A 17,540-nucleotide genomic window follows, 5' to 3' on the forward strand; every position below is an offset into this window, starting at 1 on the left:
TCTGATTGCCTAGCAAAAAGGAAAAAAAAAACATTATAGACTGGGGCCAATTTAATGTAAAGGTAAACAGTCTTATAATACATCCTCTACATAGCTGCCAAAATCTAAGCTGACTATGTGACTTTCCCTACTCAAATCTTCATTGGCTCTCTGTTGCCTCTAGAATAAAGCTATCTTTCTAAATTATGAAATTCTAAGATCCTAGCAAAGTATTTGTGCTCACTTCTCTATCCCTTACAGTCTGACTTCTGATGCTGCTATTTCTTCCAAGATTACCATTGATCTAACTTAAAATGAGACTAAATCTGCTCACCTCTCCTTTAGACCCTCGTTTTTCCATCTGACTTGCAGCTGAAACCTCTTATGTTGTGCTTCTTCCCCCATTAGAATATATCCAGAAGAGCAGAGACTGCCCCTCCTTCTTTGTTTTAATCCCTACTCCTTAGCACAGTGTCTGGCACTTAGTAAGTGCTTAATTAATGCATATTATTCATTGTCAAAAGTCAAATTTCAGAGCAAGGAAACCATGGCACATACCCTAATTTGTCCCTATTTGTGATAGTAATAACTGGCATCTTTATGGAATTTCACATACATCCCTTGTTTGAGTCTGACAACTCAATGAGGTAGGTAGTACAGGTATCTTGATTTCACACAGGAGGAAACTGGGCTTTCAGGATAACCCCATAGACATATAACTAGAAAGTGCTGGAAAAGGGATTCAAACCCAGGTCTTCTTGAGTCTCAACCTACCAACAAAAGCAGTATTTTATCCACCAGGCTACAAAGCCTTGGTTCAAAAACAGGAACACAGACCAATCTTGGGCAAGGAATATGTCCTTGGACCCCTGCTGAGACATTAACTCCACTAAGGCTTAGTGGAATTTAAGATAAGGACAAAAACAGTATTGAAAATGTTGTTTGTGTTTGGATAAAACTAATTTCACCTGCCTCAAAAAAAATTTTTTTTGGTTCAGGTTTCTGTGTTAGAAGCTGATGTCAGCCACATTTAAGTGTGTTTAGTTCTCAGTATACAACCAATCATTCTTTCAAATACAGATGTTTCTAAACAAGATACTTTCTTGTTCTCTCCAGATGAATATGATGGGTTTTTTGCTTGAGATTGTGCCATTGCAATGGCATTAGGGTAGAGAATGTGAGTAGCATACCGTAATTATTTTTCATTTTATGTGCACAATTGTCACTATAGGTCAAGCCACACAGGGACTGATTTGAATGTCCCATTGTATCTTTAAACCCACATGCTCAAAGAGTATATGTAGTCATTCCCTAAAGCTTCAGGATTGTTTCATGCCGGGGTGGAGAAACTCCAATCTCTGATAGCAATGCAGACAAGAAAGTTCTGCAGGCTTTTTTTTTTAAGTTCTTTATAAATCAGACTTGATCAGTATGCTAGATAGGTAAGTATCTCTTATCTTTATGGGCTCTTCAATCCTATTACTAACTTTTCCAGAAGGAACTAGAGTTTTGGGTGATATAACGATATCCTCTTGACCTGAAAAATGTAAGTGGTCCCAAATGTCATTCACTGAGTTAGTTTTCAGATGCTTGGGTTTAGCTGTTCTAACATGTCAGCTGGAAGAAAGGGGTGTGCTGAAGCCAGCTCCAAGAGACAATAATTAAGTTTTCAATGTGAGAAAGGCAAATACCACAAATCTGGACTGGATTTATTGTTTCATTGATTGTATAGATGGAGATGTTAATAATGCAAATAAAATTCAAGTGTCCCACATACATTTTTTTTCTCTGAGAGTCATTTGTTAAATATTTACCTGAACACTACTAGCTGCGAGATATAGAATTTATTCAGCGCTGACGTTTTAGCTGTAGGGAACCTAGAAGGCACAGTGGATAGAGTACTGAGCCAGTAGTCAGGAGGACTCATCTTCCTGAGTTTAAATCCAGTCTTACTAGCTATGTGACCCTGGGCAAGTTACTTAACTCTGTTTGCCTCAGTTTCCTCATCTGTAAACTAGCAAACCACTCCAGTATCTTTGCCAAGAAAACTTCAAATGGTGTCAGGAAGAGTTGGACATGACTGAAATAACCGAACAATGGGGCTTAAGCAGTAGCCAGATCAAGATGAGGAAAGGTGGTTGTTGGAAAAGCATAGAACCTTTCATATTACATTCATATACTCTGTATGCATCTTATAGTACCTAGATAATTTACATGCTGTCACCTCCATTAGAAAATTCGCTGTTTGAGAACAGGGACTGTCTTTCCTCTTTCTTTTATGCCCAGCATTTAACACACAATGCCCAACACATACTAAGTTTTTAAGAAATGTTTCTTGACTGCTTGACTGACTGAAGTATGAATATCACCAGGGTCATAAGCAGGCACAGAGACCACCCTTTCCACCAAATGATTTACTAGCTTTGTAATACAGCCCGTATTCCTTTGAAAAGCTTAAAACAAAGCACAACAAGGACATTTAAAAGGGAATAGGGGCAGGGAATATATGAGGAGAAGAGACACCCAGATCTCTAGAATTCTAGGACTGGAGTTCAAATCCTGCCTCTGACTTTTACTTACCAGCTTGACCTTAGTCAGTTCACTTAACTACACTGGGCCTCTGTTACCTCATCTGTAAAAGGTAGAGGTTGCATTAGAGGGTTTCTGAGGTTACTTGCATCTTTAGATCCATGCTCCTGCATGCATTTCTGCAGTGGTGTAATGTTCTTAGTCTTGTCTCAGTTTTTAAAGGAAATAACCATGATTTGGTTCTTTTTTTTTTAAATCCCTCTTTATCCTTTGTATCAGTACTTAATACAGTGGGTCTTCAGTCTGACTGGTGCCTATAAGGCATTGACAGTGAATAGACTAATTCTCAAGGGCACTAGCTTGTACATGTTCCCAGTCTAGGGAGGTTTTCCTTGGGAAACTCAGATGACCTCTGGTTCTACTCCACAAAATAAGGCCAGGAGGGCCTAAGATCAAGATAGCCCTCAAGTATTTCTGCTATCTGTTCTTTAACCTACTCCGTGCAGTCATTCTTTAGAGGCCATTTGTGCATGGAAAAATGAGCAGCAAGACCTAGGTCTCTGGCAGTACATATTCTTCCCTAGGGCCCTTTTAAGAGGAGACAGCCTTACTGGAAGTTTTTACTTAAAAATCAAGGGCGGGGTCACTCACTCACAATGAGCCAGGAGGACTTAAATTGCCAAACTAAGAACTCAAACTTCTAACATGTGCCTGAGAAGAAGAAAGTCTCCAAAAATCCCAGCACTGATTAGGAGGGAGTGTACCAAAATAAAGTTAAATTCTTTGATCTCCAAGGAGTATCACTAAGCTAGCCAAATGTGTTCTGGGCAGTGACATCCTTTTTAATGAGCTGATTGGTACCATTTAACATGTACCAAGCATACCATTTGCCACTAAGTGACTTTTCAAAGTTTATATTTGGACTAGCTAAAATTATGAAGCTGGAGCTCTCTCTCTCTCTCTCTCTCTCTCTCTCTCTCTCTCTCTCTCTCTCTCTCTTTATTTCCTTCTCTCTGTCTCTCTCTCTCTCCACTGTATTCATTTGCCACCAGATAGTTTTACACAGGAAACTCATTTCTCCCTTCAAGATTTCATGGTATTTGGTTCTCAAGGAGGCTAACCAACAAGAGGCTTCTGATGAGTCGTCTCTGGAGAATTAAGTTGGTTCCACTATCTCCCATCTCCTTGGAATCTAGTCCTAGCTTTGCCACTAGCTAGCTGTGACCTGAGGTAAAATCATTTGACCTCAGTACCTTCATCTGTAATCCACAATCTATAAATTCCCATCTAGATCTAAGATTCTCTGATCTATTAAGTCATTTCAAAGATTGAGAAGGACTATGATAGTAAGCTTTAAAAAAGACTTGTGGGGAGGTCTATCTTCTTCATTTGGGTCAGGTCAAACTGGTGACTTATTACCACTTGGATGCTATGAAGACCAGTTGGCTGATTCAGTCAATCTCTAGTTTGGCTTGATTGAAATGGAGTAAGTTTTGCCCTAAGAGCTCTGCCCTGTTGTGTTTCACCTAGGATATTGAACAAACTCACCCAATCATTTTTAATTAGGGAAAAAATTATCTTTCCTCCTTCTTTTCCTCTGTACCAACTCAGCAATTGCTCATTCCAACACTTAGCTATTGCTCATTAAAAGTAATATTCTTCACAAACTAAGCCTGGTTTTTGTTTATAATCTGAAGATCCCATCTGAATTGGTCCTAGAGATAGAAGGCAGTATCTCTTCCTTCTACAAATATTCAGTAAAATGAATGAAGCATTCCTTGCCTTGGAGGGTTAAGTGTAAATGGCACATGCTTCCTGTGAATGCATAACTTGTGTGTAGCATCCTGGCTTACAAACATGTTCTCCAGTTACTAGGGCCCCACAGCCAGGCAAAGTACTTTAACTGGGAGAAAATTGACTGTAGCCTATTCCCTTGTATGTTTGTAAATATGAACATTTCCCCAAATGAACTATTGGCTGAATTAATCTCCCTGCTCCCAAGACGTGGCATTTGCAGGAAGAGTGGAACAGCCCTTTCTAATAGGATAGGAATTTGAGCAGTTACAGAAGGAAAGCATTGGCTCCAATGTGGGGAACAAAATAACTCTGATTTTGCAGCATCTGTGGTAACTTCTTATTCCCAACTGGAGACTCTGAAGATGGTGATAAAGGCTGGTTCTTGGCCTCCACAGTTTGGCTGGGAAGTTAATATTTTACATTAATCCATCACTTCAGCTAAAACAGGCACAAAGTACCAAGGGAAAAGGAAAGTGCAGACTATAAAAAGGACAAAGTACTGGACATTCTAGCAAAGATGTTTATGACACTTTTTATAATGTTCCAAACTCTTGTTTTCCTTGGCTTGCTTCTGTTTTGTTTGGTCCTTCCTTGAGGAGCCAGTCAAATATCTGGCATTTGAAAGTCAATGGGGTTACTGTAGCTAAGAGAAACAACACATCAAATACAGGTAAATAAGAAACAGATTACCTCATCCTGCAACATTCATTAAGATGTCATCCTGAGACTTCAAAAAAGTAAAAACCTCCTTTTCAAGGAAACCTTTAGCAACCATTGGGGTGAGGGCGTGGCTTGAAAGATAGCCCAAAGGATAGCTAGGTGGTGCATTGGATGGAGTGCTGGGCCTGGAGTCAGAAAAACCTAAGTTCCAATCCAGCCTCGGACACTTACTAAGCTGTGTGACTTTGACCAAGACACTTAAACTCTGTTTGCCTCAGTTTCTTCATCTGTAAAATAGAGACAATATTAGCACCTTCCTCCCAGGGTTGTTGTAAGGACCAAATGAAATAATAATTGTAAAGCATTTAGCATGGTGACTGATGCATAGTAAGTGCTATACATTGCTGTTCAGTCATTTTCAGTTGTGTCTGACTCTTCACGACCTCATTTGGGGTTTTCTTGACAGAGATACTAGAGTGCTTTGCCACTTCCTTCTCCAACTTATTTTACAGATGAGGAACTGAGGCAAATTGGGTTAAGTGACTTGCCCAGGGTCACACAGCTAGTAAGTGTTATGTGTCTGAGGCTGGATTTGAACTCAGGTCCTCCTGAATCCAGGACCAGTGCTCTATCCACTATGCCATCTAGCTGCCCCGTAATCCCTTGATTTTTACCATAACCAAATGGAAGGCCAGAGAAGAAAAGTAAGTACAGAAACAGCAGAGAACCAAAGCCCAGATATTTCTTAGTGGGTGTAATGTTCTTTCACCCCTAGTCTAATAGTTGATTGTAATACTTACTCTGTGATGGAGGTGGTTAGAGTTGTAATGGTTAACACCCATCCGTAAAGTCGTACCTCTCTCTGGACTCTACCTAGCTTCTCCCAATACCCTATAATCAAGATTAAGATTGTTAATGAGTTAGATAACTGACCTTAACTGTCCTCAGAAATACTTAGTTAAAAATCTTGAAATAAATTCTCCGAGTGCCTTTTGTTTGCTCAACTGGTTAACACTTGGACCCTGAGGGGGTGTAAAGAAAGAAGTTTGGGAAGATATGGCAGGTTTTTTTTTTGTACTTATATCCCTGGTGCCTCTTGAAGTTCCCAAGGCAAACTTTACTCAATCCCCAATACTGCCTCAGACCAGTTTGTCATTGATTCCCAGAATGATGATGAGTGCATAATGAGTGGAATGTTGAGGATTTGGAATCCTCACCCTGCCATTTTGTGACCTTAGGCAAGGAATACAGAACCCTCTCTGGATCTCAGTTTCCTCATCTGTAAAATAAGGGAGTTGGGCCCCACAGGCCCCTCCCAGATAACCTCCGAGTTCCCTCTCAGATTATAACCTTAGTCACTGTTGAGCACCTAAATTAACCCAGTCTCTGTCAGTCCCGTGTGGTTAGGACAGTGCTGATGGTGACCTCTCTTCACCTTGAGTTGTAGTTTAAAAATCATAATGGCCCTTTACAATATGACCAGGCATGAACCTGTGATAGGAGGCAAATTCCTACTGGTGTAAATGCCAATATAGTCCTCTCCTGGGCTGTGTTGCAAAAGGGGAAGCAAAAGACTTCTGAGCTCCTAACAAATCACGTGCTTAGAGACACTTGGAAAACGGAAATTGCAAGTTACAATCCAGGGGATAATGCCCCACTTGGACAAGGTCTAGAACCTAATCAGTTTAATTTTTAACTCCACCCCCAACAAACAAATGCCACTTCTTAATTTCTGAGAAACTTGCTGCCTAAATAAATGGGCAGAGAAATAAATGATCTTGGACAAAAATGGCAATTTCAAAACCCTCAGACCTTTAGTGAGGGAAGTGGCCTGCTTTTATCCAGAATTTAGTACTTTCATTTTAATTGACTGAATTTTAAAAAAAAAAAGTCCAGACTTAGCAGACAGGAGCACTTTGATCTGGCTGAAGGCTGCTGATTTGTCATCCCTGACCTCTTGATACCATTTCTTTTTTGCAAAATATTTGGGAATTTGTTGGGTACGAGACAACGTTGGACATAGGTACCATCTGACAAATGAGGAGTTCTGTACCTACCTTTCAGCTACAATGTAGCTGAATATATGACTTCTTACTATATTTCCTCCAGCTCCAATAGGCCAGAGTTTTAAGTGTTTCTACAGTGTTTCTGTCAGGACTTACTTTCTTCTCTCACTTCCCCAGGATAGGGAAAAATGCCATTCTAATTAGCTCAAAACATCCCTTTTGTACTTTTTTTTTTTATTACCACTCCAAACTTGATCTCTTATTTGAATTTGTGTTTCACCCACCCACACACACACACACACACACACACACACACACACACACACGTACACACATCCACCAAGCCTATTGATTGAGAATGAAGCTATAGTACTTGATCAATTTAATGAAAGGATAATGTGTAACAGAAGCTTTAAATGTAAATTTAGAGAAGTATTTGGGAGAGACTGCAAACTGGCATTTACCTGGCTTTCCTTGTCTGTCCACCATATGTCAGTTGTCTTGGATACTTGAAAAATTAGGTGCCTCTTGCCCTTTCTGGTAATTCCATCTCCTCCCTTTGCTTTGGTTGACCCCCATGCCGGGAATGTTCTCTCCTTGCCTCTGCCTCTTATAATCTCTAGTTTCCTTCCAGTCCTGACCTATACTCCATACAGCAAGCTTAGAAAATCTCTGATGATTTCCATAAACATTAATTCATACATGATTTTTTTCTACCCCTCTCTTGACTATAAAACTTGTTTTTAATGATAACAAAATTCTTAGGTAAACCTAGGGCAAACTTAGTGGCTGGTGGGGAGGGAGGGGAGAATCCTAGTTGGGACCTTTTGTACTCCCCTCTCCCAGCCCAGCTCATCTTGGGGCCACCCTGTAGCTATGCTACTCCTCTCCTCAGAATGATAACAGTACAGAAAAGTACAGCCCAGCTCTGCAATGCCCCATCTCTGTGAGTGGTTCATCGTTGAGGAATTACTTTCCAGCAGAATTCTTGTCTCCCAGGCTGCCCCATTGCTACACAGCCCCTTTATCTGGGAGCAATGAGTCCCAAGAAGTAAATAGCCTATTTCCCTGAAGGGTCCCACATCCCCTTAAGCAGAAAAGAACCTAGGGGAACCAACCATACATACAACTGCTCCCATGTGTGCAATCCCACCTGGTTTTGAATAACATCACTCCAGGGGATCTTGTCCCAATCTGTTCCTTATCCTGAACCAACTTAATAGGGACCTGGACTTTCTTGCCCCCCTCCCTTTTGTAGGAGATTGCCACCAGGAAAAGGTCTGCCCCTCCGGGCAAAGCCTTAATGGCCCGGCTCCGTAGTTGGCATAGTTTCCAGTTTTAGGGGGTATCACATGGTGGGGGGAGAGTTTTTGCAGGAGGGGTGTGATACATAGCGGTTGGATGGCCTCAAACTTGTTTTTGTTAAAAAGTGCTACTGGCTCAAAAATGCCCCCCCCCCCACGATCTTTGCCCCTAACAGAACTTTAAGTATTAGTATTTTTCAAAGTATACTTTCTGGTCAACCTAAGCATTCACAGCACCAGTGACCTCATGGTATCCACTTACCTATATAACAGTATCTTATTCTGTCTTAGCTAGGACACTTTGATAATTGACTTTCCCAATCTCAATTCAACAAACATTTAAGTGCTTATTATTTGCTAGGAAATAGTGATCCAGAAAAGTAGTTCTTGACCTCAAAGAGCTTAAACTTTAATACGTATAACTAAATCATTTATGAATGTAAATATATCCCCTAGGAAAACTAAACCCATGATAAATTTGTGTTTTCTTTGAAGGACAAGACTTACTGGGGAACTCTTCTTTTAGGCTAACCTGACAGTGAACCAAAATCAAGCTGATCAACATGATGGAATATCTTATCTGTGAAATGTAATTACTTGATACTTTGGAGATCAAGTCTGTGACAATTATATTGAATATTTCTCTCCTTTGTATATTCTGTAGTCCAATCAAACTGCCATTTCCCCCATATAAAACATTCCTTCTCAAGTCTCTGTAGCTTTGCAAAGATTGACATGCCAACTCCACCCCATGCCTAGAATGCCCTACCTCTTCCCCACTCTGCCTCTTAGAACCAACCCAGAACTCCCTTGAAGACTCTGCTCAAACCACTTTCTCACAAGAAGACTTTGCTGACTTTTTTTAACCTCATCCACATGTTACTTTGTATTTATTTATGCTTTCATTGATTTCCTTCCCTCCCCAATAGAATGAAAGCTTCTTGAGGGGAGAAACTGTTCCATTTTTGTCTTTGGTTCCTCCTGCCCCATGTCCCCTCATAGTAAGCCTTTAATAAATGCATTTTGAATGAATAAATCTTGAGCATCTTTGGTGACTTAGGTTCCACAATAGTTTTCTCTTTGAATAGAACTGATTAGAAGGCAAAAACCTATGAATTGCAAACTTTTTTTTTTACCTTTAATGTTTGCACATCCTTAAATGGTTAACCATTTATAAACTTGGGAGAAGATAAAATAAAGACTACTGACTTCCATAGGAGAGCCCTAGGAACTCTTAGCTCGTTAAGTTTGAGATATGCTTACTCAAAAATCTGGATAAATCCTCTGATTTTTCTTTTTTTAAAGAATAAATGCAAGTGATTCTATAGATGCCTTAAAGAAAGTGGTTCATTGTTGAGGAATTAGAGAAGGTGTGTGTGTGTATATGTGTGTTTGTTTGTATAGAAAGGAGGGAGGCTCTGAGAAAGAGAATTAAGTGCAGGTTTGTTTGGGGGAGGGTTTTCTGAACCCAAGGATATAGGCTTCTTGAACTTAACAATTGATAGTGTCTCATGACTTTAGTTAAGATTTGTCTTTTCAGTTGCTGCAAAACAAGAAATGCTTTTGTCTTTGGGGAATGATTAAGATATTCCAGTCTAGGAAAACTTTTGGTACTCTAGATTTATATGTTAACCATGACTATTTAACTTTTCCCTTTTTATCCACCCCCCCCCCATTGAAGCTACTAGAGCAGAGACTCTGTTGCAAAATGTGTCCTATTGATGTTGCCTCTTAGATAATGCTACAAAGAAATTAATAGATTGTAGAAAATGTCTAGTCTTGTTAAACTGACCCTTTAAAAACAATGTTTCCTCATGAACAAATAACAATACACAATTATTAACTTGCTTAATTCTATTGAGAATCATTCAGTTCTAATTGCTGGCTGTTGGGAAAACTGAAAGATGATTAGAACTAACCCAAAACAGCATGGACCTCAGGAGGAGTCCAGAGGTAACCTAGTGGTTGGTTACCTGTTGTTATGGTTTTTAAAGCAAAGCCTTGATGACCACTTGTTGGTAATGTAGAAGACAAGATTTTTAAGCTCTGGGTAGGACGAAATGATCTCTAAGGTTGCTTCCAACTCTAAGAATTCAAAGACTGCCATTTGCCATTTTTCAGAATTATGCTTATATGCAGTAATAGCCCACTTCTACCCAAATCTTTAAATATAAGGAAACAGACTTTAAAAAAAAAAGATATATGCATACCATATTCTCCCAATAAATCCTTTTTGGTTTCTCTCAACTAAAACATCAAATGAATTGCATAGTTAGTAAAATTTGTTTAGTTTCTTCACTAATCATTGAAGTCAACTACTTCATAGCATGTGGCTTCTTTCTCTTTCTCCCAGAGCCGGAAGACCTGACTTCAAATCCCCCCGCCCCCGTAACACCTACTGCCTCTGTGACCCTGAGCCAGTCACTTAACCTCTTAGTGTGCTAAACAACTCTCTAAGACCATAAGTTGCCAAGAAGGTGTCCAATTGCATTGACTGGAGTAGTTCCCCACCTCTGAAGGGGAAACCCCCACTCACCTTGTTCCTCTCTTTGACTCCACAGCTAATGTTCTTTCTATTATGCTAAACTACTTCAAATAATTAGTCTATCAAGTGATCTCCCTGCCTCTACTATTTATTAGGTCTGACAGCATCATTACTCTGTTTTTAAAGGGGAAAAAAAAATTAAACACCACTGGTTCCCTCTTGCTATTGGATAATATACCAACTACTTAGCCTGGATTTCATTTGGAGCTACAATCTAGCTCCAATATGCCTTTCTAGCCCTGATGCATACCATACTTTTCATGTATTCTAAGTACAACTCAGACTACACTCATAGCCATTCATTATTTCATCCTTTACTTTATTACGGGTTGATCCATGTCTAGAATTCATTCCTACAATACTTCTTCCTGCTGAAACCCTTCTTCCTTGAAGGTCTAACATGGATGAATCCTTCTTCTGCGAATGTATTCCTCTTTTCTCCCCTAGCAAAGTATCCCTAAGTGCTTTTAGATCTCTTTGGATCTTTTTTATGCCTCTAATACTATTCTAACCTCTATCATTTGCATGCAAGTCTTATTCATTCCCCTCCTCCACCCACAACCAGTGCAGCAGATCGTAAACTTCGTAAAGTGAGAACTGTTTTATCTTTACATTACTGTTACCTAACACAATATCTTGTATATACAGAGACTTGCTGTTTGAGTTGAGTTGAGATGCTAGTCCTATTTGGCATTCATAGGGTCTTGTAAAATCAACCTCTGACAAGTATTCAGTCCTAAAAACAAACAAACAAACAAAATTGTAACCTACAATGAATGGGGGTGGGACTTTTTCACAGTGGATGTTTTAATCCAATTGCTCAACTTCAAACCAAAATTATCTAGCTAATAACTTAGGGCACCTAGGGCTACTAAGTAGCACAGTGGATAAAGCACCAGGCCTGGAGTTAGGAAGACTTATCTTCTGAGTTCAAATCCAGCCTTAGACACTTACTAACTGTGTAAACCTGGGCAAGTCACTTAACCCAGTTTGCCTCAGTTCCTCATCTCTAAAATGAGCTGGAGAAGGAAATGGCAAATCACGCCAGTATCTCTGTGAAGAAAACCCCAAATTCGGTCATGAACAGTAGGACACCACTGAAACAACTAAATAACTAACCTATGGAGACACTCAACAGGATCAATTTCCATTTAAATAACTGTCCTTGTTAAACTGGTTAAGAACTTACCATGAAAAGTGTGTCTTTCAAACATCAGAACTCTGTCAAAAGGGAGAAATGAGAAAAATTAGCAACATAGAATCTTTAGGACTTAATGTTTGCTAAGTTCTATTGTTCTTATGTCTTGGTGTAGATAACTTATGTGGGCATATGCCTCTGACTTCTGCTTACAGATCACCTTGGATTATGTCCATCTGAGATTCCCCAATTGTGAATCCTCCTGGGATCTCTAAGCATCTCCTGGAGCCAGGGTTTGCAGCCAGCTTCCTCAAAATGTCTGCTGAAGTAGAAACCAACATGGCCAATGGTCAGCCTGATCAACAGGCAACCCCCAAATCCTCATCAAAAAAAGAAAAAAAGAAAGGTACAAAGGATCTTCTTGACCTGATGTTTTAACAAAGCAAAATCATATTTTTTGTGAGTTTATTACTTTAGTGTTAGGGCAATTCTGACACCAAGGAAGAGCTGAGCCAGTGAGAGAAGGCTTTGGCTGAATCTCCAATAAGTATAAGATTAAATGAAATGTACTAGAGCCTGAGAAAATAGGAACTTTCAAGGAAAACTGTCCAACTTAAATAGAAAATAGGAGTGGAAATAATACTTTTTTTTTTTAACTGAGAAGGTGGCTAAAGAAGAGATGGTAAAACTCTTATACTTGATTGTCACAAGAAGCATGGTGTTTTGTCACTTGGGGGGGGGGGGCCACCATGAGGTTTTTAATAAGCCTTTCTCAGTTTTCCAAAACCAGTAGAATGGGATTTTAAAATTTCATGTCTCTGTGGTTCATTACATCCAAAATTTCCCTCAATATCTTGTCTCCTCACTTTACCCCAATATTCACAGCATTCCTTTAAACCAAGAAACAAAGACCATTACAGTAACTATTTGCCAGGTCTGGAATCCATAATCATCTGATCTGAATATATTATTTATGGATATTTATTATGATGTTGAGATTCCTTTATCTTATAATGATAAAAATTGATGAAAAAAATTGTAATCTTGCCTTATGAAAGGAGTTAGAATTTTTTTTAATGGTGGATGGGAAAGAGGAAAATGAGAAGGCAATGCTAATCTACATCTGTTTCTATACAAGGACTCCAACTTCTGAGCAACTGCATTTTTGGGGTGGTTTTATTTACATTATTATGGCATTTGCAATTACAGTTCTGCATGCTTTGCTCTATGTTAGCTTGTAAAAGTCTTTCCAGATTTCTCTGATTTTCTCATTCACCGTTTTTCTGGCAAAATAATATTGCATGACATTCACATGCCACTAGATCTAGAATAGCATTTTATGTTTCATAAAAAAATATATATTTTCAGGGGAACAACATGACACCAATCTAGATTAGCTGAGTAATAAGATCCTCAAGTTCCATGGAAGGTCTTTAGGCTCCTGTTGTCAAAGCACAAGAAAAAGGGAGGGGATTGTCTTTGTAAGGAATTTAGATCTGAATGAAATCTTCAGCCCTAAGATGCTACTAGTTAATATCTTTTTCATATCTTCTTAGGGATATGGAAGTAAATCAAAGCATTCTTTTTTTCTTCAGTTTACCCTTCCCTCCCATTCTCTGAATAAAGTATTGTTGAGTGTGACATTGCCAAAAGACAATCAGAGATGGGCAAAAACTAAACAGCTGACTTGCTCAATTAACTGGATAAATCACTGTGTAACCAAGACACAAGAGTAGCCATAAATATTCCAAAACCTTGGAGAGCTTCTGAAGCATGTTCATCCCTGAGTCTTGAGTCAAATATTTCATACAGCTCTTACCTTAGGGTTGTATTTTAATTTATAAGCTTTATTTTTTTTTCTTCTCTAGGAACAGAAAAAACAGATGAATATCTCTTGGCCAGGTTCAAAGGTGATGGAGTAAAATACAAGGCCAAACTAATTGGCATTGATGATGTGCCAGAGGCAAGAGGGGATAAAATGTGTCAAGACTCTATGATGAAGTTGAAGGTAAAGACTTGACCTCTGCAATATAAGGGGAAAGGAATGAAATCAATATGCAATAGCATAGCAGAAAGATGGTTGGGGTGGTGACAATGGTTGGTCTGGGTACAGCTCATTTAAGTAGGCTCTCCGCTATCAGGACAGTGTAGCCTCAAGGGCAGAAGTTCCAGTAGCAGTGGGGCAAGAAGATGGTGTGAGGGTGAAAGGGATGGAAAATGACAAACATCAAAGGTTGTTATTTTCTATATTTGAGGGAAGTCATTGGTAATTATTTTGGCTATTAAAACTAGAAGCTCTTTTAAGGCAGATATTCATCTTTCTGGGGTGGTTAATTATACTGTGTCTAGCTTCCATAACCTCCCCCTACCCCCTATTTAAATGTTTAACCAGATTCTTAACATGCCTACAGCTGCTATATGGACAGTGAACCGATGTGAATATTAAAGCTCACCTTGACATGACCTTCAGCTTTAAATCTCTTTTCTTTCCCAATGCCAACTTTCAGGGAATGTCAGTAGCTGCTCGGTCTCAGGGACAGCACAAACAGAAGATCTGGCTGAATATTTCTCTCTCTGGAATTAAAATAATTGATGAGAAAACTGGGGTAAGAATCCAATAGCATTGAGCTTGGTTTGTGACTGTTCTTGATGTGACTAGCTGGTTTGGAGAACTTGGAAACTTGAGTGAGTAAGCTTCCTTCACTCCACCTGAAGCTGTGGAAGAGAAATATGATCTTGCCCTCAAAGATGTTGGATTTTTTATTTTTAGCTAGAAAGAAGGTAGAGTGAAGAAGATAAGAAATCAAATGCTAATTAATTCTTTTTACGTACAAATTCTCCAACTTCATGAAATGTTGTTAAACTAGACTGACTATTTTGGAATGGTTCTCCCTTATTGCACGTAACTCAGGAACAGTGTCTAACTTAGAGCATCCGTTCAAATGAACATTAAAGAATTGGATGGCAGAGGAGGGGAAATACCTATTCCTATGAAGGTTGGGGCCTTCTCTCTAAACCTCTATTAATGGCTTTCTTCTCAAGAAAATCTACTTCCTTTTAGACCTCTTTATTCTCCTTATACCCTACTTTAGGTTATATTTTGGCCAAAGGACTATGTAAGCCAATTTGTTTCTTAGTTATTCCCTTCAAAAACTTCTGGTCCTCTAATCTTCCCTTTATTTAGTGCTTATACTACAGCATGGGAAAAAAAAAAAACTTTGCAGAGTGAAAATAGTTTTAACAGAACATGCATTGTTTCCATTGAGGTTTTTCACTACTTGCCCTGCGAGGGAAATGTGGCTTTAGCAGTCAACTAGAGGCCAAAATTTTTTCTTCCCTCAAATTCTAGCTCCTTGAAGAGGCATGTCTAATGTCAGTAAAAGCAAGAGGTGCTAGTAGTACTGGCTGGTAAATGGACTTTGTGGTTTTCCAGAAACAAGTTATAACTTTGTCACAGGTGATCGAGCACGAACATCCCGTAAACAAGATCTCTTTCATTGCCCGAGATGTGACAGACAATAGGGCTTTTGGTTATGTGTGTGGAGGAGAAGGACAACATCAGTTTTTTGCCATAAAAACTGCACAGCAGGTAAGAACTCTAGGGCCCAGGAGTAGTAATGGGGAATATACAGTAGAAGGGGAGGGGAACCAAAATTAGAATAAAAGGGATTTTACACATTAGACACACACACACACACATACACACACACACAATTCTTTTCAGTGTTTCCATGAAATTCCACACTTAGCTATGGATAGGTAGAGGTAGGTGAGGTCAAGATGCATCTAACTACATTTCTTCCCTCCTTTGCCCTTGTCCAAAGCAAATATAAACAATTTGGAACATGGAAGATAGAAGGGAGGTGTCTAAGTGTGTCTTCAAGCAAACATTGGCAACCAAATAAAAATAAATTATACAAGTGAATTTTCTAGTCAGTGGGACTTAGGGTTTTTTGTTTTTTGGTTTATTGGTTTTGTATTTTGGTTTTTTGGTTTGGGGTTTTTAGGAGTTTTTTGGTCCACTTTTCCTGTCTTTTTATGCTTAACTCATGGTAGTTATTTTTCTCAGTTTTCAAATTCAAGAAACAAAAGTCAAAACCTGGATTCCTTCTAGAAGGACTTAAGCATCTGGATTCCTTCTCTCTTTTTTTCATCTGGACCATTTTCTTTTAGTGTTGGTTTTTATTTTTAAAATTGCTGTCACTTTCCAATGATTTCTCTTTCATTCTCTCTACCCTCTCTCTTCCATAACACAGAAGCAGAGCTAAAGAAAACAAACCTATACATTACCCATATATGACAGCATATGCCTCATTCCACATTTGTAAGAATTAGGGCTCTGGACAGAAAAGAAAAAAGAACAGTGAAATATATACCTCAGTTTGAATGAGCTTTCTTGGCAGTTCTAGAACTAATTTATGACTGATAAGAGTCTCCTTGGCAGACTACATTTCCCAAATATTCTTGTTACCCATCTGGGAGCTGTGTTGAAAGTGATTGAGTGTGGTAAGACTAAAAGGGGATCCAGAATATCTTCATCTTTTGTATGCTAATTTGAAGTAGTTATACTTTAAAACCAGTTCATTGGTGATCATTTGATAGGCACGATATAGCAGGCATCTCCATAGGAACTCATTCTCTCTAGATTCTAGAATAATAGTTATATATAGAATGATACCTACATGGCTATCTAGATAGCCATATAACTAGCTATATAGATATATCTACCTATAATATATACATATGTGTGTGTGTGTATCTGAGGATGGCAGTGTACAAGGAAGACCTAGAAGCAATTAGAGTGCATTGGATAATGATAGAAAGTCAATTCTCTAACATGAGTAATGGAGTCAGGAAGATCTGGGTTCAGATTTTAACTCAAGTATTTGCTTAGTTCTATGGTTCTAAGCAGATTAACTTCACTAAGGCTCACTGTCTTCATCTGTAAAATAGAGGGGGAGGTAATACTTGTAGCACTTTCTTCACAGGGCTATTGTGAGGAGCAAATAAAATGTATGTAAAGTGCTTTGAAAATCTTAAAACAGTATATAAATGCGAGCTCTGTAGTACTCTAGTAGAATGGCATAGTGGACAGAGCACTGACCATGAGTCCAAGAAAATCTGAGTCAAATTCTGCCTCTAAAACATACTTGCTATATGATCCTGGAGAGGTCATTTAACTTTTCAGAGTTCTAAGCATCTTTCTAAGTTGTAGCAAAGGTACTGACCTGCATTGGTAGAAGGAATCTCCTGGCCTGGGATTTCTGGATGCCAATGAAATCAAAGGTTCAGTCTCTATCCCCACTTTTATTGAAAAGATCTATTGTTGATAAGTGTGATTCATCCTTCTGATACTGATTGCAACTTCTCTATTCCTTACTACTTCTGATTGTCTTTATGAGTTGCTGTGGCCAAAACATTTACTAACCTGCTGGTCAATCTTTGAGCGATGAGTCCTTGTACTCAACAAGGCTAATTCTTAGATAGCAGACATGTCATTTGTCAGCAGGCCAATTTCCAAAGCCCTTTCAGCTTTGGCAAGCCCTGCTAATGCTTGTCTGCCACTGGCCATAGCTTTTGAA

General features: G+C 39.0%; 1 protein-coding gene across 3 annotated transcripts in view; it reads left to right on the forward strand.

The window, feature by feature from the left end:
- The window catches only part of DAB2 (DAB2, clathrin adaptor protein), a 65,560-nt gene that overhangs the window by 25,338 nt on the left and 22,682 nt on the right, over positions 1-17,540 (forward strand). For all 3 annotated transcript variants that reach the window (XM_027863521.1, XM_027863523.1, XM_027863522.1), the window contains exons 2-5: positions 12,174-12,364; positions 13,827-13,966; positions 14,466-14,564; positions 15,416-15,547. In XM_027863521.1, the coding sequence (XP_027719322.1) occupies positions 12,274-12,364; positions 13,827-13,966; positions 14,466-14,564; positions 15,416-15,547 (462 nt within the window). In that variant the 5' untranslated portion in view covers positions 12,174-12,273. The remainder of the gene's footprint in view (positions 1-12,173; positions 12,365-13,826; positions 13,967-14,465; positions 14,565-15,415; positions 15,548-17,540) is intronic.

Source organism: Vombatus ursinus, unplaced genomic scaffold (genome assembly GCF_900497805.2).
Source record: "Vombatus ursinus unplaced genomic scaffold, bare-nosed wombat genome assembly UNPS02014772.1, whole genome shotgun sequence".
Classification (NCBI taxonomy): Eukaryota; Metazoa; Chordata; class Mammalia; order Diprotodontia; family Vombatidae; genus Vombatus; species Vombatus ursinus.